General features: G+C 44.3%; 1 protein-coding gene across 8 annotated transcripts in view; it reads left to right on the top strand.

Moving 5' to 3' along the window:
- Positions 1-24,591, top strand: part of LOC139764574 (uncharacterized) — a 396,710-nt gene that overhangs the window by 234,125 nt on the left and 137,994 nt on the right. For all 8 annotated transcript variants that reach the window (XR_011716407.1, XM_071691377.1, XM_071691375.1 and 5 more), the window contains 5 exons: positions 11,283-11,363; positions 12,050-12,526; positions 14,165-14,233; positions 22,031-22,240; positions 24,051-24,180. Coding sequence is in view for 7 of the 8 variants with exons in the window: in XM_071691377.1 (XP_071547478.1) it covers positions 11,283-11,363; positions 12,050-12,526; positions 14,165-14,233; positions 22,031-22,240; positions 24,051-24,180 (967 nt within the window). In the remaining variant the exon portion in view is untranslated. The remainder of the gene's footprint in view (positions 1-11,282; positions 11,364-12,049; positions 12,527-14,164; positions 14,234-22,030; positions 22,241-24,050; positions 24,181-24,591) is intronic.

The following is a 24,591-nucleotide window of genomic DNA, read 5'->3' as shown; positions in this document are numbered from 1 at the left end:
CTATCTGAGCATGGCAGCAGCAGCAGCTGCTGTTCCCCCTTGCTGCTGCTGCACGCGGAAGCTGGTGGGAGCCTGTGGCTGCTGGATCGACGCCTTTCACGCCCTCAAGTCCACACTCACACCACACACACCTGAAACGCTTGGCTGCCGAAGAAGAATTTGACTAATTGCTGTTCGTGTTATTTACCGATACGTTCGTCGTGCATAACGTATCATTATCTTAATTCGTTGAAGGTATAAATGATCATTTTCTTTGAATAAGCTAAGAGCTTTGTGTGTGTGTGTGTGCTCATGTTTCGTCGTTTTCTTTTTATATTTTAAAACTTGGGAAATTCGTATTATTTTTTTTTTCTATTTTTTTCTTTTTTCTTTTACGATACCTGAGGTTGGCCTCCTGGTGTCTGCCGGGAACAGGAACGCAGGTTCGTGTTGCAACGGTTCATGCCTCAGCCGACACTTTATTTCCAGTGAAGGACCGTGGCAAGTCCCCGACACGTACATACATAATTTTCCCGTTCTCTCTCTCTCTCTCTCTCTCTCTCTCTCTCTCTCTCTCTCTCTCTCTCTCTCTCTCTCTCTCTCTCTCTCTCTCTCTCTCATATAGGCTTCCTTGTCCAGCGCAACCTAATCCACGTTCATCTCGCCCACACCTCTACCCTTTCCTCCATCCCCGCCCCTCCCGAGCCATTGATTTTGTTCCAGTAATATTCATCTGATACGTATGCCGTCCATCTCGTCTGTCCTTCCCCAGTGTGTCACTGTCACTCCTCCCACCATCCCACCCGGCCTCAGCCAGGCCCCAGGCATCACCAGGTGGCGTGGACGGCAGTGGGGGGAAACACCGTGACGTAACACTAGGACAGCGGATGCTTCCTCCACAGTTCCGGGTTTGACGTCGCCTCCTCCTCCTCCTCCTCCTCCTGATTGGTGCGTCTCATCCACCCCCGCACCCTCTTGCTCTCTCGTAGAAGTACTCGCCACAGGATGGCATTTGTGTCGCTCGATGATGTTCCCCCACCACACACACACACACACACACATATTGTCCTTCACTTAAAATGGTAGACACTGGGTTTCTCACTGTCTTGGTGTCCATCTCTTTAAAAAAAAATTTCTCTCTCTCTCTCTCTCTCTCTCTCTCTCTCTCTCTCTCTCTCTCTCTCTCTCTCTCTCTCTCTCTCTCTCTCTCTCTCTCTCTCTCAGCCTATACTAAAAAAAAATCTGGCAAACTTAACTTTCTTTTTAATCTCCCCCTCACATCTGAGCCATCCAGCGGGTAGCCAAGATAGGGGCGGGCAAGCCGTCGCAACCAAGGCTTACAGCTCCGGTTGTCGATAAGACAGAACCATACACGTTCAGTATGTTCCTCCTGCGAGTTGATTTAGCTAAGACCTGCGGCATCCGTGGACCCAAGAGCTCTGTACGGCACTATTCCTTCAAACACCCATTTTCCCTCCTCCCAGGTAACATTCTCTCTTTCCTTACGTTCTTCCGCGCTTCCAGAACCTTCGTCGCCCCCTTTCCCACCCTATGACTCACTTCCGCTTCCATAGTTCCATTCGCTGCCATGCACTTATAATATATTCCAGCTTGAAGCTTAGAAAGCTTCTGCTTTTGTATCTAATAAGGAAGAAAATTAGGAGCTCTCATTGTGTAAACTGAAATGTTTCCAGATTACGTGATCTGTCGTAACCATTTATGTGTTTACACACAAAAAAGAATGAAATAAAAGATGACTTTACGACTGTAAGGTTCATGTAGACATGGATCACGCTATCATACCCAAGGGTCGTACCGTCGTGCTCAAGGGTCACGCCATTGTCATCAGCGGGTCGACTATGGTGTAAACACAGGAAGAGACACGGTACATTCAGTCTGGAAATAGAGTCGTTCATGAAGTGCTGGAGGGGGGAGGGGAAAGTGTATGATGCACAATGCCCGTTGCCGTAAGTCAGATTTCTTTCACTCCCGTGGAGTCTCAGACAACATTCGTCTAGCCTCTCATCATTATATTTTTCTCGTTTCTATATAAAGTACATTGAACTCTTACGTTCAGGGTGTGTTGATAAGCTTTCTCCTCGAGTAAACCCTGATCTAGTTCCCTAAGCATTACGTAACACTGGATTATATATATACCCTGGGCTACCAGAGCGGGGGTTTTGACATGAGTGTTTTTGTTTAGCGTGATTATGGAATCAGACCAGGCGAGAGAGAGAGAGAGAGAGAGAGAGAGAGAGAGAGAGAGAGAGAGAGAGAGAGAGAGAGAGAGAGAGAGAGAGAGAGATGAGAGTTCCCGAATTGCCCTGTACGCCACTGATCCCGTCCTCATTGCGGATGTCGTCGGCCAGGATCACGAAGTCGGAACCGGACGGGTGTAGCGAAGATGATGAAGTGATGGACGTGAAGTCAGTCTGCGTTCAACGTCCGATGACCCTGAGGGTGTGTGTGGTGGACCATGAGACGCTGTCAAGACAAGGATCAACACTGAGGCTCGCTGTGGTAATGAGGGTGCAGCGATGATCCAGTTCTGACATTCTCTCTCTCTCTCTCCCTGGCTTGTCTGGTACGAGGGAGGGCTGACGGAATGCCTGGAGTGGTTGGTTATTGTATAGGGCGGCAGATGTTGCTGGTGATGGGCCGGCGCTGCGCGGTGAGGTGGCGTGTTGGTTCCCAACAGATGTTGTGGCCTTGAGGGGCTGCACTTGTAGGGGTAGGTTGGGGGTGGGGGGGAATCCGACAGCACGGTACACTTGTGTACATGTGACGCATGTGTTTCAAGGGAGACCTGGCAGTACATTTGATTACATGTGATGCGTGTGCTTCAAGGGTGACCCGACAGTACACGAGTACATGTGATGAGTGTGTGTCAAGGGAGATCTTACAGTGTACATGGGTACTTGTGACGCGTGTGTTTCAAGAGAGACCTGACAGTACACTGGAGTACATGTGACGCGTGTGCTTCAAGGGAGATCTGACAGTACACTTGTGTACCTGTGACGCGTGTACTCCAAAGGAGACCTGACAGTGTACTTGAGTACATGTGACGCGTGCGCTTCAAGGGAGATCTGACTACACTTGTGTACATGTGACGCGTGTACTCCAAGGGATATATTACATACTGATTTCTTCCTTAATCTTGTGAGGGGAAATCATGCTGAACACAAACCAAAGATAAAGAGAAATTATGATACAATTAAGATCCTTTATTTTACCGTCGGGCCCGGTGAGTCGAGTTGTTTTACCGTCGGCCCGGTGGGGTCGAGTTATTTTGCCGTCGACTTGATGAGTTGTTTTACCGTCGACTTGACGAATCGAGTTAGTTTACCGTGGACTTGATGAGCTATTTTACCGTCAGTCAGTCTGGCGGGTCGAGCCACGTAACACGTCATCGTAATTTGTGATGTAGGTTAAATGGCTGTGATAGACTGGTGTTTACTGCTTCCTGGTGGGATGAGGAGTGGAATTTTGTTCCTGTGAATGGCATAATTCCTTTGTCTCCTGTAGGCTTTGTTTAGTTTTTTTCTATTGTTCTGGAGTGAAGGCTTCCAATGGTGGTGGTAACGATCATTTGTTTTACATTCGCTTTTAAGAGTTGAGAAATTGTTCCTGGGAGACGGTGATGGGTGGGAAGGGGGCACTAAGGGAGGTGGAGACGTAGAGAGAGAGAGAGAGAGAGAGAGAGAGAGAGAGAGAGAGAGATGGACTGTTAGAAGAGTGAGAAAAGAGGGAGTGAGAGGGAAGGGAGGGGAAATGAGGGATCAGGCAAGTGAATGAGGAGGGACTGGAGGTGAAGCTGTCAGTATCCATCTGGACGGTGATGGGAGGTATACCGTCTGCCTTTTCTTCGTGATGTACCTGTGTCTAAATGTACATCACATGTGTTAAGGGAAAGTTTATTTGAAGGTCACATAACATGGGGCGGAGTTTGGTAAGTGGAGGCAAGCATAGAGCGTTCAAGTGGGTACAATACATCGATGTGGGAGGGTGACAGGTGGGCCTCTCATAGTGTGGGTGGAGGGCACATAGCAAGGGGGGAGGTGGAAGCAAGCACACAGCATACAGTGGTGTACTATACTTCAACGTAAGTGTAAAATGGGTCCAAACCGTACCAAAGCGTTCGTCAAAGAAAAAAAAAAATATGGGAATCAGCGATATTGAGATGATGGTAAACAGGGCGCTCAAAGTACATCCACATTAAAGGTGTACAGAATACAGAATACACAGTGAGTTACAGAGTCAGTGGGTGAATACAGGGCCATAGTCGCCTAATACAGGATATAACACTTATATTAAAGATCTACAGAATATAGAGTGAGTTACAAGAGTCAGTGGTTGAGTATAGGGTGATAATCACATAATACAGGATATTAGATACGGCGCAGCAGAGTCTTAAGATAGAGTGTGAGAATATCGTCCGGAAATATTCCCCCTCAAGAGCGACAGGAAGGTGTCGAACAGGAGGCCGTTTGCCACAGAGCTCTCGACACCTCAGGACCCTGAGGGTTGGAAACTTACCTTTTGTGGAGTTCTGAGGTCAACATTGTTTACCAGCGGATGTTGACTTTCCGGCCTCAATGTGTGCGTGTGTGTGTGTGTGTGTATGTGTGTGTGTGTGTGTGCGCGCGTGTGACCTTCTGTGATCTGCGTGAGAAGGGGTCGAATGTGTGTGTGTGTGAGAATCCCTCGTCCGTGCCGTAACAACAGTGGGTTATTGTGTTTGCCCTACATTTGCCACCAAGCATTCCTTCCCTCCCCCTTCTCTTCCCCCTCTCTCCCCACACTGCCGCCGCGCCGCCACCACCCCCCGCCTGTGGCCACCATCGCCTCACCGAGAGCAGCGAGAGAGATAACCAGACCATATGATGATAACGTTCTTTTAAGGCGACCCTCCCCTTATCTCTTGACCACTTCAACAGCCACATTTGACCGTATTTTAATCGGGCTACAGACTAAAGAAAAAAAAGAAAGCTGATTGAATTCGCACTGCTCCTGAAAATGATTTCAGAGGTCTCACACAAGTCTCGTGATTAACCGTATTCTCTCCAAGGTAATGGGGATTAACCGCAAGTGAAGATTGTACCGTGGGGGGGTTAACCACAGTAACCTCATGAGGTTGGCGGAGTTGACCACAGCGATGTGAAGAGGTACTGGTTGGGTTTGGGGAAGAAAGGAGTGGGGCGTTGTTACCCTAAATCCACGGTGACGTAATGTGGTATCGGGATCAACCAACGTTGATCAGGTTTGGGGGGATTAATCACAGTGATGTGATAAAGTATAAAAGATTAATCATTGATGTAATGGAGAAAGCGGATTGGTTAGTGATTTATCGTTTTCATGTGAATCGCAGTGACATCTCAAGGTATTAACTTGACTATGTATGAGGATTAACCGGTGACTGAAGCATGTATCAGGATTAACCAGCAACTAAGATATGCATCAGAATTACCCAGCAGCTAAAGTATGTATCAGGATTAACCAGTGGCTTAAGCACGTATCAGGATTAACCAGCAGCTAAATTTGTATCAGGATTAACCACTGACTTAAGTACGTATCACGATTAACCGGTGACTAAAGCATGTATGAGAATCAACCATCAACTAAAGCACGTGCCAGTATTAACCAGTGACATTAGTATGCATCACTGTTAATTAGGATTAACCAGTGCCTAAATATTTGCCGGGATTAACGAGCGAATAAAGATGGGTGTACCACGCTGAACCATCGTGACGTCAGGAGACGCCTGGGGTTTGACCACAGTGGTATCACATCTCGCCACACCTGGTTGCCTGGCTCACCGCTGAGGTTTCCACCTGAGGCAGGGCTGGGCTAAGCTAGGCAGGCAGGCACGGGTCCTAGAGGGATCCCGTGCACTGCTGGCACGTCGGTCCACCAAGCCGTTCTTGTTCGAAGCCACAAGACCCTTGGTCGGCTGTGAGGCAAAGGGGAGGACAGGGGAGGGGGCTTGCATAGCCGATATTGTCAGTATGATACAAGTTCGATGATTCGCCATTACTGCATGCGGTGCTGGAGTCGATGAAGTATTTGATGGTTGAACGGTGCGGTTAACGGTACACAGTGCGGTACTGGCGGTACGCGAGATCCTCACACACACACACACACACACACACACACACACACACACACACACACACACACATGCGCACCAGCTGAGGTACGCACGGATTATGGTGTTACATTTCTCTTTTATTGGCATCAGAGGAAAATAGGAGTTTGAACATGTTTGTATGATTCATCATCAACGAATTGACATCATTGGCTAAGATGGGAAGGGGCTCGTGACGAAAGGATAAGAAAAAGAAAGTCTTAGATCAGAAGAAAAAGATTATATGTTAAACATCAGGATGGCAATGAAGGGATAGAGACGAGGAGACCCGCTGTGAGTCATGACAAGAATGGTGTGTGTACAGCATGAATTGATAATGAATGGAAGAAGACTGAGAGACACAGACGAACGAATATGGGAAAATAAAGTGACTTTTCCACCAGACGCACATCCACCTGAAACTAAACTCCTCAGGCATGTACGAGTGACACTTTTTTCCTCCGCGTTTGTGAGATATATTGCAGTATCAAATGTTCTTTTAAACATTTACGAAAAAGCGTAGGGTTCACGTACTGAGTGGAGAGAGAGAGAGAGAGAGAGAGAGAGAGAGAGAGAGAGAGAGAGAGAGAGAGAGAGAGAGAGAGAGAGAGCTAAACTTGACAGTGGTGATAGTGGTCACCAAGTGCAAGTCGCTCTTACAATTATGTCGATCGTGGTGACATTGCAAAGAGTTCCTCCCTAACACACTTTTGAGATCCCCCCTTCCCCCTAAGCTAACAGTATCGTTAGAGACTGCAACCTAAGATCTTTCCTCACCTAACCTAACGTAAAGACATGCCCGTCCTAACCTTAGTAAGGTCTCTCTCTCTCTCTCTCTCTCTCTCTCTCTCTCTCTCTCTCTCTCTCTCTCTCTCTCTCTCTCTCTCTCTCTCTCTCTCACCGGCGTCTCTGGACGAGTTCCAGGAGGACCCGTTGCATAGCGCCTCGGACCTGTTGTTGATCTTGCTTTTGTTGTGGCCAACGCGGCGCGTAGCCCATGGGGCTCGTCTTTTGATGCCGGTGTAATACATCGCTCAAGGCACCGGTGTACGGACGCCCCAGTTTGCAGTGTGTGTGTGTAGAGAGAGAGAGAGAGAGAGAGAGAGTATATGGTTTGCTCCTGGGTCAAGCATGCGCCTGTCAAGTTCCTGTTGACGTATGAGCGGGGATTACATACGTGTTGTATTGTAGTCGCTGTTGTCACCTCCGTTATGCGTCCATCATCAATTCAATGGAGTGCTACCGTTATTGGAGCAGGTTCTGTACACACGGTAATATTCTTCTTTTACGGTCAGCAGTTAATGACAGAGGGAGCTTAGCCTGGCGCTCGTCCAACGGCAGCGGCAACAGACGAGGTATCACTACCCATGGCGTACTCATTCATCAACTCACAATTCTTGCATTATTTCTCCATGGAAAATGACTACATTTCCACCCACCTGTGTGCGAATGATCGGCGCTGAGTTCAGGAACGTGTCATGAAAGAGAAATTTACTCTGTTCTGAGTCATTGGCAAGTAAGAAGCGTAGCGATTTTGTGGGTTGAACGTACACCTGTTGAACGTATATTTCCTGTATACTTCAAGCCTCGCTCACTCTGCTGAGAGTCATGAGAAATTTTACGCATATACGAAATTTTTGTATTCTAAATGCGTAAGGTTTTTGCCTGCGTCATGCGTGAGATGGCGGAGAGAATGACAGTGGACCCGGTGCTGTCTTACCCGCGACTCTTGAACGGCAGTAGCGTGTATCATCGTCAACTATTTAGTGCGTGAACACCATTACAGAGAGAGACCAGGGAACCTCCATCAGCTAGACGTTAGAGAAAACGTATCACTTCATCATTTCTTGAGCGAGACGTTACGTTCCTCGGGTACGATGGCCCGGTGGCCTTTGACTTGCTCCCTGCGGGCCGGGTCAAAGGGACACATTCAGCCATAGTCAAGGGTAGTGGTACAGTCTAGCTCAAGAGGTCAAAACTGGTATATACCAGTACGCTATATACCAGGTGTATAGCGTACAGAATACACTATCTTTAGATACTTTATAACAGTAGCGTCATTGTTTTTTTATGGAGGGGACTTTTGGTTTGTGTATTCCGAGGGATTTTATTACAGAGACACCAGTAACAATGTGAAGGGCGCTGTATTGCCATCATTACGGAGGCATTAGCCACCCAGAAATCATCACTGAGATACAGTGTATATCACCTTCCTCAGCTGATTGACGGGAGTGGATAAATTTCGTGAAATGCTATTTAGACATAATAAACAAAACGCACATCCAACGCATCGTGCGTCGATGCGCGAACCAAGGAAATCTCGTATTATGTAAATCACGTAGAATGCATGCACCTCCCTTCCCCCATACCAGCTGTTGTGTGCGTAATAATGGGTCACAGGGGACGCTGGCGTGGAGGTATGGGGGAGGAAGGAACGTTTAATTCTAGGTCTTTAAAACAGTAAGGTATTTACATACATTTCACATTAGCGTCACCGTTGGATTTATGGAAAAAAAAAAAAAGGAAGCGTAATTAAAGTTATGTAGGAGCGTTCGTTATTTTTTTTTCTTTTGTAACCGGTCGGGAAGCGAAAGTATGTCCCCAAACTAAATCACCCATGATGGTTGGGTGTTAGGTAACGTTAACAAGGGTCCAGTCATGGACAAGAAGTCCACATTGAGGTCAGGCCTTTAATGAAGTATGGAAAATGGCTAATGACAGGGAGGAATAAGAAGAGAGAGAAAAAAAAAAGGGGGGGCTTTTTATGGTTTTAGAGGAAGTGGAAATCTTGCCCTATTGGAAGGAACATGTTATAGTTATTATAAAAGATATGAGAGGATAGAGTTCCACACAGGCTTCGTGCTGTAGGGAGAGAAACATCATTCAACCAGGTAATTGGTGACATTTAAAGTTGACGATTTGTGGACGTATGTATCCAAGTCGAAGCGTTGGTAACACAAATGCTGCCGTTGGTGTCATTCGGCCAATCAAAGCATGGCGTATTGTCGCCATGACCACGCCCCTTATAGTGTATATACATCACGAAGTACGTTGACCCGCGCGATGGTTAGACAGAAAAAAAAAAGTATATGGTGTCCAGATTGGTTTTTATTATGCCCGTCTTGCCACTTGAAAGACTTGTGAAAACATAAGTCTTAACGTTATGTGCGGCCAGCTGCCATGATGAACCTTGTAACAAACAAACGAACCAGCCGCTCAGTCTTTTGTGATGATATGAGCCGGTCAGAGAGCGTGTGATAAAAGATGTATAAGACCGTGCACCAATAACAGCCACTCAAGAGGCTATGTGTAACGGTAGAGCCTGAAGGAACCTTACACAGCAGACTTCACAGAAGGGGGAAAGGGAGGGGGTCAGTCAAGCATCTGTTATATTTGTCTTCACGAACGACACTTTTTTTTTTAAAGCCTGGTAAGGTTCCGGCCTAGCCTTCCTGCAGCAGCAGCTCTCTCTCTCTCTCTCTCTCTCTCTCTCTCTCTCTCTCTCTCTCTCTCTCTCTCTCTCTCTCTCTCTCTCTCTCTCTCTCTCTCGCAGAGAAAGTGGGAGTTACGAATTACCATGTCCAGTAGGCTTCTCTCTCTCTCTCTCTCTCTCTCTCTCTCTCTCTCTCTCTCTCTCTCTCTCTCTCTCTCTCTCTCTCTCTCTCTCTCTCTCTTTCCGCCCCCTTTGCTACCTATGACAGTGACGCTGGTGAGGGCTTCCCAGATGGCCCCTGCTGACTAGTGTAAGCCTATCTTGCGCCATAAATCCTGGCGGATGGACGTTGCTCGTGGGGATAATGACCGCTGGGGGGAGGAGGAGTATTATCGCCATTCCTCTTCCATTATTCTAATGGTCGAGGAGAGGACCACGCTCCTCCAGGTCCTGGCCAGGGTGGAAATGATGACTGATGAAGGGGGGAGGAGGAAGAATTCAAGGGTAGTTGAAAAGGTGATTAAGGCTTGGCAGAGGGTCATGGCTGTCTGAAAATTGTTGGTTGCTGGGTTTTAGGGAACCCTGAGGGTGATTGGTTGAGGGAGAGCTTAAGGGGTAATAGTTTGATAATCCTAAGGTATATGGATATATATATATATATATATATATATATATATATATATATATATATATATATATATATATATATATATATAATATATATATATATATATATAATATATATAACAGTAAAGAACTCTACCTCGATCCACCATATTCATTAATTTCTCGTTGCTTCAACATGCAGCTCAGAAGGAAAGTTGTTCGAAGCAATTTAAGGTTTCATATGCTTCTACAAAATCGGGGTCTGTATCACACGGAAGTTTAAGAATATAAGAAACTGGTATGACACGACGTGTCCATGTCAACAAGACGTCTTTGGGTGAGTTACGAGATGACAAGATTATGCCAGTATATAAGAACGAAATCCAAACCAGCTTATTATTATCATTATTCATACTAAATACTTGGTAATATGTACACACACAAAAAAAGAGAAAAGAATGATATGAGAAGATATAAGGTTAGAATAACTTGGTTCATATTTTATTGCGTTTTGTCCTCGGTGACTCACATCACCAGAATGTTTTGTCAACATGGCCGCCGCGTGCGGTACGGAGAAGAATTTCCTCAAAACGTTCGACTCTTTTTCTGTGTGAGTGTATGACGGAAGTGTTTTGTATGGCGCATGCAACACCGGAGTAGCATGAACACCCGGTGTATCTTGTTAGTTGATCTTGCACGTTGCGTGTTATGGGACCCACAAGCAGTGGCTCTGTTGGAGTGTTATATATTTTCACTCTTAGTAAGTCCATTACATTATTCACGATACATTTCTTTTTTCTCCTGTGCGGGACCCGCTATTTGTAATATGTGATCTTTAATCCAACCGTGATGGTGTATGAATTCAAAGACGGAGTGCCACACATTCCTTGTTTATAAGTCACTTCCCATAAACTTCGAATGCCAAAGAAGTGACGAATGACGCGTGTATCGTCCGCGCTGCCATCAGAGTTCAGGTTGACCTGAGTACTGTTGTGTTTCTATTTATTGTATAGATGTGAAGAGCGAGTGACGTTGCTGCTTATTTGCTAATTATGGTCGGGTTGATGTTGGTGACTGATGAGGTCGAGTCAGCTGCTGCCTTCATTGATGACCACCCTAATGATGATCTTTTATTTGCAGACTCGCGGCGGAGGGCCCGGGGCGTCCAGTAAGCGTCAGAAGGAAGGAAGCACCAGCAGGGATGGCCGCCCCCGCGAGAAGGTGAGTGAAGGGCAAGCAAGGCCAAGGGGAAGGAGGGCAGTGCAAGGGGGTCAGAAGGCATGGCAGGGAGGAAGAAGGGGGGGGAATAGTGACTGTGTGGGATTGGTCACTCGAGGATTGACCGTTATGATATCGCCTTTCCTCAGACCGCTACGCTGTGGAATTCTCTTCCTACATTTGTCCGTTCCTCCAGCCTTTCTGCCTTTAAGAATGTTGATTTTACAAGCACCTGCGGAGCCATGGTAATTTTCTACTTTCTTTTTCTCTCGCTTTATTCCTTTCACCCTTATCCCTTACGTTAGGTACATAGGTTTGAAATTGTTTATTTGTCGAATAATTGGAACCCAAATATTGTTGTTAAACATGCTAGAGCTTGTTTGTTTCACACATTTTTCATTTCTACACGAAACGAAATGTTTTATCCTTGCCATAACATCATTTATCTAAAAGTACTCGGGGAAGGATTTGAACATCTTACAGAAAATACGCATTCACCTTGACAGAGCCCATACGCTCACAGTCACACACGGGCCTGACCTATGTCAGTAAATGGTATTCTGATAACACACAACCCGACCTTTTCCAGTAATGGAACATCTAGAATGTGCTTCCATTGACTAGAGCCCATGCCACGCGAATCTTGACTCTCCTCACTCAAGAAACTGACGTTCCATTTGTTATTGCAGGAGCCATGTGTCAGCCACGCCAACAGCAGCCACCACCACCACCACCACCTGCCCTCCCAGCCAGGCAGCGGACGACCACAGAGCGTAGAGTCAGAGAAGACCTCTTCCTCAGACCCCCGCCACGACCACCCCACGGACCCACCACACCCTACGACAGCAGCCATGGCAGCGGAGGTGGAGCACCTCAAGTGTCACATCGAGCAGCAGAAGACCCAGATGGAGCAGCAGGTCAAGCAGGTAGAACAGCAGAAGCAGGAGTGGGAAGATGAACGGCAGCGGATGCTGAAGGAGTTGGAGGAACAGCGGGAAACCATCGAGACAGAGAGAGAAAGGTTCAACCAGCAGATCCAAGAGAAGCTCCTACAGGTGGAGGAGCAGAAGGAAGTGATGGAGGCACAGAAGGAGGTCATGGAGGAACAGAAGCAGGTGATGGAAGAGCAGCAGCTTCGAATTGTAGAACTGACCGAGGAAGTCATGGTGAGTGTGCTTCATTGTTTTCTCGCGCTTGCGCGTCACATATTCCGTTTTCCATCTTGCTAGGTCTTCATAATGCAATGCCCTCTAGCATGTCTTGAGAGTGGAGGAATGCCATGCAAATTAGTAACTTATTTCATATTTCCATGTGGAATTAAAATCAGGTAGAGCATATGATGATACTTCAGAATTTAGATGCGTTATAAGTTTGATTATGTACGTATTTGCAATTACACAGTTATTTTCGGGATAAGAGTTTTTTTACGTTGGTAGGGCCCGGCTTCTTAAACCTGAGTGTCTGTATTCGTGTGTAATTACCTATTTGTAATGGGAGGGAGTTTTATACTCGTGGGGACCCATCTCTTATAATTCTGTCATACAACTTTTTGAAACGTATGCTGTCCACTTTTACTATTTCCCCATTAAGTTTGTTCTGAGTGTGTGTGTGTGTATGTGTGTGTGTGTGTGTGTATGTGTGTGTGTGTGTGTGTGTGTGTGTGTGTGTGTGTGTGTGTGTGTGTGTGTGTGTGTGTGCTTGAATGATGATGTGTGAATGTGTGTTTAATCCGAATTAATGTAGATAATTCTACTTCTCTGTTTATATGCTGAAAATGCAATATCATTCCCAGTCACATCTCTCTCTCTCTCTCTCTCTCTCTCTCTCTCTCTCTCTCTCTCTCTCTCTCTCTCTCTCTCTCTCTCTCTCTCTCTCTCTCTCTCTCTCTCTCGTGTTTCTTCACGTTGATTAATGCGCGGTCGTGTGAGTGTTGGTATAACACGGGGTTGTTGATATTACATAACTGTGGTAGCGGTGGAGCTCTCTAGCCTCCACCCTCACTCAAGCCACAGGGCGGTCGCTGAAACACTGTGGAGGTAACAGCTTGAGCACGACGATGTCGACCCTTGAGCACGACGGTACATAAGTCCGTTGGTTGTGATGGTCTGGAGTTTGTACCTAAACCCTTTAAAGGTTAAGGGTAGTCAAAGGTCACGTCATTATACCCAAGAGTCGTTACGATCGTGCTCAGGGTCGTACGAACGTGTTCGAAATGATCGTTAGATGACCGAAGATTTGTTTATGATATGAATACAAGGATTTAGCCCAGCGTTCAGAATATATTTTCCGTCAGAGGTCTTCGAGATTCGCGCTATTATTGCGCAGTCGTGGTGACGCTTATGTAACAGCCGTCCGACAGTGTAGCTAATATTTAAACGACAAGATTAATGTTCTTGATCTTATGCAAGCTGATGCGCGTCATCATTTGGGTTCATGTGAATCTCGTCATTCAATTCTCTCATATATACGTCAGTTGGAAGTTGGTTTAGCTTCAACATGTAATGCTCACTTGTGCGATATCTTGCGATTGTTGTGTGATTGCGTATTATATTCATAAGGTGCGAAAGCTGATTGCATTTTTTTGCGTGAATTTAATGAAAATGTTGAATATATCAGCAAGTTTTATGAAGACACAGTAACATTAATATATCTATTGATTCACTTGCATTAGATAGCATATGCATAGTAACATTGATATATCTGTATTGATTCGCCTGCAATTGATAGCACACATGCAGACCATGTTTGTTGTTGTTTTTATAACATTGGCTAACGGGTCTCTTTCTTCCCTTCGTCTGCCACAGGAGCGGGAATGTCTGGCATCCCTACCACCACAGACGTCTTGGCACCCGCGGCGGGAGTCTTGTGTCAAGGTAAGTACACAGGAAGGAAGATTAGGAAGGGGTTGATGAACTGTACCTGGGTGTTGTAACTTGGCCAGCCAACCACCACCACCACCTCCTCTCGTGGATCAGTTGAATGGACACTGAGGTTCTTCTGTTCTTCTCCCGTCCATTTAAGCTCTCGGGGACGACGAGCGTAGCAGCAGGTGCCCAGCTCGGCCCTTCGTGAGGGTACACCGCAAGCGAAAAGTCACCTACGGCGAGGCTGGTTCCTCCTCCTCCTTCTCCTCTTCTTCTTTTTCTTATTCACACCCGATGAGTACGCTTAGTCATGTTGCTGCACACACACACACACACACACACACACACACACACACACACACACACACACACACACACACACACACACATCTGTTGGTTGGTAGCTAATGATTCAGGATCAGAGGCGAGTTATGGGCGAGGCACCTGTCCAAGTCCTGGGTTCATTAAGAAGCATCACATCTTAGCGGTGAGGTTCAGGTGAAGTGAGCGGGACTCCAACCCCCTGTCCCTGCGTCACAGTCAACACATTTTTTGTAATGTGTCTACGAAATTGCAAATATCATTTGTCAATTGTTTCAAGTATTTAACTGTTCTTCGTCCGTAGCTCCATCATCTTTTGCTGGTGTTCAGATGCGGCAACACGACACTCGCCGTAAATCAATTGATGTCGCTTTCAGTACACTGAAAGGGGTTTCGATGGCAGTCGTAAACTCATAAGACTAAAACAGTCATTTGGCATTATGTGGACTGTGATACTTTTGACGTGAGCTTCTGGACGATCCCTTCGTCGGGACCCAACTGGCTCCCTTAATCAAGGGAGGCGAATGCCGTCTGAATGAAGAGGCGAGTTGTTATCGGTAGAGGAGTGTGGCCAGTCAGACGTTGTGTCATCGGGAGGGCAGCTCATGGGGGCTTGGACCCCAGCAGAAGCAAAGTCAAGATTCTGAAGACCGACCTCACTCTTGAGTCTCGACAGCTGCAGTATGCGTCGCTAGATTATACCAGATGTAACACACGTCACTTTAGTTACCTTGCGGTAGTCTCCTAAAGGGGGGGTCTTCAGTAACCTCAAAGCCCGGGCTGGGGCCCGAAGGAAACTACTGCTGGGTGGGGGGTCGTTGATCGACCGAGCTGTTGGTCGAAGTAGCTGCGGCGCCACTGTACCCTCCGCATCTTCGTGGCTCAGGACCAAGATTCGGTAGTGATCAAAGTTTTGTAATTCAGATACATATATATATATATATATATTTTTTTTTTTTTTTTTTTTTTTTTTTATACTTTGTCGCTGTCTCCCGCGTTTGCGAGGTAGCGCAAGGAAACAGACGAAAGAAATGGCCCCCCCCCCCCCATACACATGTACATACACACGTCCACACACGCAAATATACATACCTACACAGCTTTCCATGGTTTACCCCAGACGCTTCACATGCCTTGCTTCAATCCACTGACAGCACGTCAACCCCTGTATACCACATGACTCCAATTCACTCTATTTCTTGCCCTCCTTTCACCCTCCTGCATGTTCAGGCCCCGATCACACAAAATCTTTTTCACTCCATCTTTCCACCTCCAATTTGGTCTCCCTCTTCTCCTCGTTCCCTCCACCTCCGACACATATATCCTCTTGGTCAATCTCTCCTCACTCATTCTCTCCATGTGCCCAAACCATTTCAAAACACCCTCTTCTGCTCTCTCAACCACGCTCTTTTTATTTCCACACATCTCTCTTACCCTTACGTTACTTACTCGCTCAAACCACCTCACACCACACATTGTCCTCAAACATCTCATTTCCAGCACATCCATCCTCCTGCGCACATCTCTATCCATAGCCCACGCCTCGCAACCATACAGCATTGTTGGTACCACTATTCCCTCAAACATACCCATTTTTGCTTTCCGAGATAATGTTCTCGACTTCCACACATTTTTCAAGGCTCCCAAAATTTTCGCCCCCTCCCCCACCCTATGATCCACTTCCGCTTCCATGGTTCCATCCGCTGACAGATCCACTCCCAGATATCTAAAACACTTCACTTCCTCCAGTTTTTCTCCATTCAAACTCACCTCCCAATTGACTTGACCCTCACCCCTACTGTACCTAATAACCTTGCTCTTATTCACATTTACTCTCAACTTTCTTCTTCCACACACTTTACCAAACTCAGTCACCAGCTTCTGCAGTTTCTCACATGAATCAGCCACCAGCGCTGTATCATCAGCGAACAACAATTGACTCACTTCCCAAGCTCTCTCATCCCCAACAGACTTCATACTTGCCCCTCTTTCCAGGACTCTTGCATTTACCTCCTTTACAACCCCATCCATAAACAAATTAAACAACCATGGAGACATCACACACCCCTGCCGCAAACCTACATTCACTGAGAACCAATCACTTTCCTCTCTTCCTACACGTACACATGCCTTACATCCTCGATAAAAACTTTTCACTGCTTCTAACAACTTGCCTCCCACACCATATATTCTTAATACCTTCCACAGAGCATCTCTATCAACTCTATCATATGCCTTCTCCAGATCCATAAATGCTACATACAAATCCCTTTGCTTTTCTAAGTATTTCTCACATACATTCTTCAAAGCAAACACCTGATCCACACATCCTCTACCACTTCTGAAACCGCACTGCTCTTCCCCAATCTGATGCTCTGTACATGCCTTCACCCTCTCAATCAATACCCTCCCATATAATTTACCAGGAATACTCAACAAACTTATACCTCTGTAATTTGAGCACTCACTCTTATCCCCTTTGCCTTTGTACAATGGCACTATGCACGCATTCCGCCAATCCTCAGGCACCTCACCATGAGTCATACATACATTAAATAACCTTACCAACCAGTCAACAATACAGTCACCCCCTTTCTTAATAAATTCCACTGCAATACCATCCAAACCTGCTGCCTTGCCGGCTTTCATCTTCCGCAAAGCTTTTACTACCTCTTCTCTGTTTACCAAATCATTTTCCCTAACCCTCTCACTTTGCACACCACCTCGACCAAAACACCCTATATCTGCCACTCTGTCATCAGACACATTCAACAAACCTTCAAAATACTCATTCCATCTCCTTCTCACATCACCGCTACTTGTTATCACCTCCCCATTTACGCCCTTCACTGAAGTTCCCATTTGCTCCCTTGTCTTACGCACCCTATTTACCTCCTTCCAGAACATCTTTTTATTCTCCCTAAAATTTACTGATAGTCTCTCACCCCAACTCTCATTTGCCCTTTTTTTCACCTCTTGCACCTTTCTCTTGACCTCCTGTCTCTTTCTTTTATACTTCTCCCACTCAATTGCATTTTTTCCCTGCAAAAATCGTCCAAATGCCTCTCTCTTCTCTTTCACTAATACTCTTACTTCTTCATCCCACCACACACTACCCTTTCTAAACAGCCCACCTCCCACTCTTCTCATGCCACAAGCATCTTTTGCGCAATCCATCACTGATTCCCTAAATACATCCCATTCCTCCCCGACTCCCCTTACTTCCATTGTTCTCACCTTTTTCCATTCTGTACACAGTCTCTCCTGGTACTTCCCCACACAGGTCTCCTTCCCAAGCTCACTTACTCTCACCACCTTCTTCACCCCAACATTCACTCCTCTTTTCTGAAAACCCATACTAATCTTCACCTTAGCCTCCACAAGATAATGATCAGACATCCCTCCAGTTGCACCTCTCAGCACATTAACATCCAAAAGTCTCTCTTTCGCACGCCTGTCAATTAACACGTAATCCAATAACGCTCTCTGGCCATCTCTCCTACTTACATAAGTATACTTATGTATATCTCGCTTTTTAAACCAGGTATTCCCAATCATCAGTCCTTTTTCAGCACATAAATCTACAAGCTCTTCACCATTTCCCAGAACTTTTAAAGGGGAAGTAAATGTTTATAGTTGTGTTAATGGAGTGATAGTTTTCATGCATGGTGTTTTTGACAAGAAAATAGTGAAGTTGGAGAAAAATGTAGCTTAGACATTGAAGCTTACTGACACAGTGGTGAAATTGATGAGAACTGCTATTGACGTTTGTGTGAATAAATTGTACATTTCCTTTTCCATAGCCAGAGGTTGAACCATTATGTGACATTCATTCATTTTTTTTTTCATTCATTTCAAGCTAAAAGTTTGTTTCTAAATTGTTCTTACATTTTTCATATGTATATATATGTATGTGTGTGTGTGTGTGTGTATGTGCATATGTGTGTGTGTGTGTGTGTGTGTGTATATGTATATATATATGTATATTATCCCTGGGGATAGGGGTGAAAGAATACTTCCCACGTATTCCTCGCGTGTCGTAGAAAGCGACTAGAGGGGACGGGAGCGGGGAGCGGGACTCAACCCCCTTCCTGGTCAGTAACATTTTTATGTCTACGAAATGGCAAAATCATTTGTAATGTTTCAAGTATTTAACGTTCTGTCCGTAGCTCATCATCTTTTCGGTGTTCAGATGCGGACGATGCCGTAAATATGATTCGCTTTCAGTACCAAGGGTGTATGAAATAAAGACAGATAAAGTATTGGATTTGTGGACTGTGATACTTTGACGTAGTTTGGGCCTCTCGGGGAAACAGCTCTTAATCAAGGGAGGGAATGCGTCTGAATGAGGGCGAGTTGTTATGGTAGAGGAGTGTGGACAGACAAGGGATGGAGGGGTAGGGGGCTTACTCCAGAGAACAGGAGATTTGAGAGACTATTGTGAGTGACAGTCAATTCTCGCGATTATACAGGTAAAATTGAAACTTTAGTTACGTTGGGTAGTTATAAGGTGGGGGTCTTTCAGTAACCATCAAAGCCCGGGCTGGGGCACCGAAAATATGCTGGAGTGGGCGGTTTTGATCGAACCGGGTGTGTGGTCGATTGATGCGGGAGTACGTCCGCATCTTGTGTAGGACAAATTCGGTATGCAGTTTGTGTTTCAGATATTAATATATATATATATATATATATATATATATATATATATTGATATTCGCCATGGGTTTCATCCGTTTAAATTGGTTTCCATGTTGCAGTTATTCGAGCAGTTTTCAATGTCGAATCAGTGGTAGTCTGGTACATTTATTTAGCTCTGATTTCATAACGTATCTGTGTCAGGATCCACCCACCCGCCCTCAATTTTCTGTTCTTCATACTTATCATTTTCCCCCCGACCTTGTATCAAAAACGAGTGGTTGATGTGATATACGTGCTCTCTCTCTCTCTCTCTCTCTCTCTCTCTCTCTCTCTCTCTCTCTCTCTCTCTCCCCCGCAGACTTGAACGGTGAGGGAGCCTAGGGGCTCCAGTTAACCGTTTCCCCACCAGAGGCGCACCCACACTCGTTTGTTGACACTTGGTAATGATGATCCCTGTGTGTGTGTGTGTGTGCCAGCTTGATGATAACAGATGGTACACCCTTACCGCGCCAGCTGTCAGCCGGTTACCACCTGTTGTTAGTTACCTGTATATAAAGATGTACGTCACTTGGTATGGTTATATACCTAAGATATGCAGATATGTCTGGGTATATCTTTGCGTGTATCGCATACACAACATATGTGTATGTTTTATATGGTTTTATGTTTAATACAGCAGTTAGAATTGTTAATATTTTTAAGGAAATGTTTTGAGTCAGATATACAAAAGTTATTCTATTTTCTACTTATGCATGTAGCATCTCGAGGTGAAATATAGTTATAATTTCAATAGAATAACGCCACAATATGGCGCCCATTGATTACGTCACGTGAAGGTACCTTTTGAAAGCAGTTACGATTTTGGACATTGATGTGTACGTGAAGGTACCTTTTTGAAAGCAGTTAATGACAAATGGGCATTGATGATTACGTCACGTGAAGGTACACCTTTTGAAACAATGATGGTCATTGATGATTACGTCACGTGAAAGTACACCTTTTGAAACAATGATGGTCATTGATGATTACGTCACGTGAAGGTACACCTTCTGAAACAATGATGAAGGGCATTGATGATTACATTGCCACGAAGGTCCCTGCAGAAGCATTGATGATGATGATGAAGGGAGGGAGCGCACGTTCCTATAAGCGGTGGTGCGGTATTGTGCCCATCTCTGCCTAGTCATCGCTCCTACCATCACTCAGGATTACTTTCTCCGGCAACACCTTCGTCGTGACCCCCTCCCCCCCATTGGCCCTCGCCTGCTTAGACAAATATCCCAGAAGGTGGGGGTCAGGTTTTCTTAGGAGAGAGAGAGAGAGAGAGAGAGAGAGAGAGAGAGAGAGAGAGAGAGAGAGAGAGAGAGAGAGAGAGGATTAACTTGGGCTGAGAAAGAGAGAGGACAACCTTTCTTGGGTTGAGCGAGAAGGAAAGAGAGAGAAACAAATGAATGCAGAATGTCGCATGGAAAAGAAGAGAGAGAATAAACGAAAATGGAGATAAGATTAAGGTAAACAGGAGATAGGAGAGAGAGAGAGAGAGAGAGAGTCCCATAAAAGTTGTAAATAAACGGAAGAGGAAAAAAAAATGTCATCATGGGAAGAGGGGGAGAGAGAGTTAAGATCTCATATTCATGAGGCGCATTTACAATCCAGATCACGACAGGTGTCATGCGGCATCAGAGCAGACGCGCGCCATTGGGTCTGCGCAGCGGACGAATTTCAAAACAATTTTCCCCAAGAGTGTTATGGGTCGTCCATATACTCCGTTTACCATACACTTCCAAGATGCGGACCTGTTCCATTGGTCTTTTCTGTCCACGAACTAGATAGATGAATAGATAGATACTGCAGGTTTCCTTTAACTGTGCTTTTTAGTGAGATCGGTTGACATTTTCTGTGTATTGTTTACTTACAAAGCTTTAGATTTTACCGTTATGTACATCATCATATCGGGCAGTTGAATTTAGAATTCGATTTAACACAGTTAAATCGTATTTTAGAATTATTAAGAAATTGCATTAAACTCCATCACACCAAGGTGCAAATCCTGAGGTATTATTAGGCTTCAGTGATAAACTATCATTCTTAAAGCCATTTTCCATTTTCATACTTTATTTATTTTTCAAGTAATAAGAATGAGCTAGCTGGGAACTTTGAGAAACTGGCTAAACAGGAAATTCCTGATGAGTACACAGCATATGTTGTTTGAACGATTGCCTTTATTTTTTCTGTGGGTTTGTAACTGATGCAGGAGCATTCTTGATTTGATCTCAGCATTAAAAGGTACAAATTACTTAACTGTGAAGAATATAAAATGTTAAGGTTTACTGAAGTCTTTTCAAGCATAGTTCTTAAGTTTTGAAGATGTCTTAGATGAAATTCGTATCTCGCCCGTTTTATGATAATCTGAGTGTTCTTAAAAGTCTTTAATGTAATTTAAATGTTTTCAGCCGTCATGAAAGATTTAAGGGTGTACAGCAGTATACATAGTAACTAACAATAGATTGCATCTTTCACGAAAATATTAAGTGTTACCAGAAGATTAGCACCTCTCCAAGGTGTCCAGGTTGGGTTAGTTTGTTTTGGTTTATACTCGCTTAAAACTTACCAAAACTAACCTAGCTTAGTCCATCGTCGCAGCTATCCAAGTTTTCGAGGGCTAGGTTAGGTTGGATTAGGTTTGTTTTATACTCTAACTTAACCAATCTAATCTAATCTAACCTAGCCTAGCTTAACCCAAACTTACCAAATCTAGTCTAAACTAGCCCAGAAAAACGGGCAGATGACGAATCTTGTCAGTTTACCGATTACGGAAATGCTAAATACCTTCTTTTCTCTTCACAGGTGTGTGAGCTGCCCACGGTACTGGAACAAAATAGCGACGATGAGAGCACGCCCACATCCACCCCTCCCTTCCCCACTACACCGACGACGCCACCCAGCCACCACAACCGCGATCACCTCTCCGCCTTCTCTGAGCTGAACGAACTCACGACGCCAACGCCCTTCCTCACGCCCACCACGCCGAGCACAGAACCACCAACGTGGCCTGAGGTACTGTAACCCAAGGGCGTCTTTCTTCGGGTGTTCTAAGGTCTGACTTGTGCCGTGCCATCTGGAGCTTTGTCACAGCGTTTGCTTGTCTGATTGTCAAACATTGATATCCGCCTTTGGCTAGATAATATGGTCTGTTTAATATATAAAATTGATTTTATGAACAGTTGCGTATAATTTAACAGATAATACAAATTAAAAAAGATAAATAATGTATGGTTCGTTAAACATGATACAAAATTAAACCAAAAAAAAGAATGTATCTGGTTCGTCTAGCGATTATTTTTTTTTTATTTAACATGTTTACATAATCTAAAGTAACCTTACTGCAGTAAAGTATATAAACTTCATCCGCGGTGGTGGTCAGATGCAAGCATCACGCGTTCGCAAGCAAAATCAGTTCCGCATTTGTCAGGCAAATCCTTATATAAGCTGCTTGGCGTCCATTGTGGCGTCTGCTACATTCATCTCGCTCTTTCAGTCCATATTAGGGATGAGGGAACAAATGATGCCATACGTCCATGAATTTTTTTTTCTTTCTTTTACATAAGTTACATAAGAGTAGTTTTTCATGTACTGAAAGATATTTTTGTTCCTCTGATCTTTCATTAAGTTTCCATTCCTATTAATTTTGGTTTACTGAATGCGTTCAATGTAAGATGAAAATTTTGAGACGAATTATTCTGCGATTTGCTTGACTCATAATAACTTGTTGATATTTCGAGTGAACCAGAATTCAAAGTTAACGATATTAAAGTAACGAATTAACGGTAATGTATTACTTTAGTAAGGTAATTGCTGTGGATAGTTTTATAAGGACACCTAATTACATTTTGTAATCAGTGATATAAATCATCTAAGTCCACGAAAATGTGTGAATTTACGATTCAGTGTAGGATACACAGGCAGTCGTTTGATTTCATAATCTTCGTAAATCTTTCCCCTGAAGTATTTTTGATTTACGTATAACAATGGTATGAGTATTATGGCCGCCATTGTGATGTAGAGAAACACTCCTGCGTGTCCATGTGCGTATTGATGAGCAGCGCTGGATGTTTCCCCCGCCTGCCTGCCACATGGTTTATTGTCAGCTGCTGGGAATTTAATCCAGTTGTGTCGTATAGATATACAGAGAGAAGAATGGGAAAAAATCTCTACTATTTCCCATGTAATGCATCGATTATGTAAGGCATTTCTGTGTGAAATCTTTTCAATTTGACCTAACACATATCCCACATTGCAGTTCCAATCTTAATGTAAGATAGAGCATACATTGAAAATTGTTATTGGTTATTTGGCCTTAAGGCCTGTGCACTTCCAGGCCATCAAATTTATTGATATGTATATAATATTTTGGTTGATTTGTAACTGAAAATATGAGACTATGAATAATTTGTTGGAAAAACATTAACTGGCAAAGTAAAAGTCTATCCCCTAGCTTGTTCATTTTGATTTGGTATATAAGAATTATGGAATAGTTATGAAGCCATATTGTATAATTCTTTATAAATAAACTTTTTTTCAGATATCTTTCTAGCTATAAAGCTTTCTAAGGAATTACACTATATCAAATCAGACGTGTGCTAAAAAAAATGCATTTACTTTTGTTTGCCATTCATATTATGAGGTTTCCCGTTTTCTGAGATGTGATGGGTTAACGCTTCAAAGAAAACGTAAAGCTTTTTAGGGAAACAAAGCTATTTATGTGCCTCCTTTCCTTTATTTACACAGTAAGTAATTCAAAACTTTCTGATTGTATGTATATCAATGTACCACAGTAAGTAATTCAGAAACTTTCTGATATTTGCAGGTAACTGAAAGCAAGATCACAACCCAGTATGCCCAGTTATCACGAGAACACCAAGAGCTCCAGAAGTCATACCAGTTATTGGCATCCACTTCAGTTCCAAATTCACCGGGAGTTGACTTTGCGGGCAAAGGTGAATTTTGTATTTTTGTTGTACAGTATTCGCAGACTATTCGTACATAAGCCAGTGCATTATTTTTGTTGCAAGCAATAGAGACAAGTAAAAATAAGTGCACCAGACAGTCACCTTACAAAATCATCTCGTGCTATCCTCTCATCAAATTCAATTTTGAGGATTTTACCAATTTTCTCCAATACTATTGTTTTTAATGTATCACACGCAGTATTTTTATATTAGATTCCTTAAAACCGATTGAGAAAAAGACAAACGTGAATGCAAATTTGGAAGCTAATGGAATTGCTGCAGACTTTAAAAGCCGAGTATGACTTCACCTACTAACAAAAGGCAAAGTTGTTTGCATAGAGAGGGTAGCAGGATATATTTGTACTACAAACTTTGGTGCCTCTGCACTGTGCAAACTGG

This window comes from Panulirus ornatus, chromosome 50 (assembly GCF_036320965.1).
Source record: "Panulirus ornatus isolate Po-2019 chromosome 50, ASM3632096v1, whole genome shotgun sequence".
Taxonomy (NCBI): Eukaryota; Metazoa; Arthropoda; class Malacostraca; order Decapoda; family Palinuridae; genus Panulirus; species Panulirus ornatus.
This window is presented reverse-complemented; position numbering and strand designations above follow the sequence as displayed.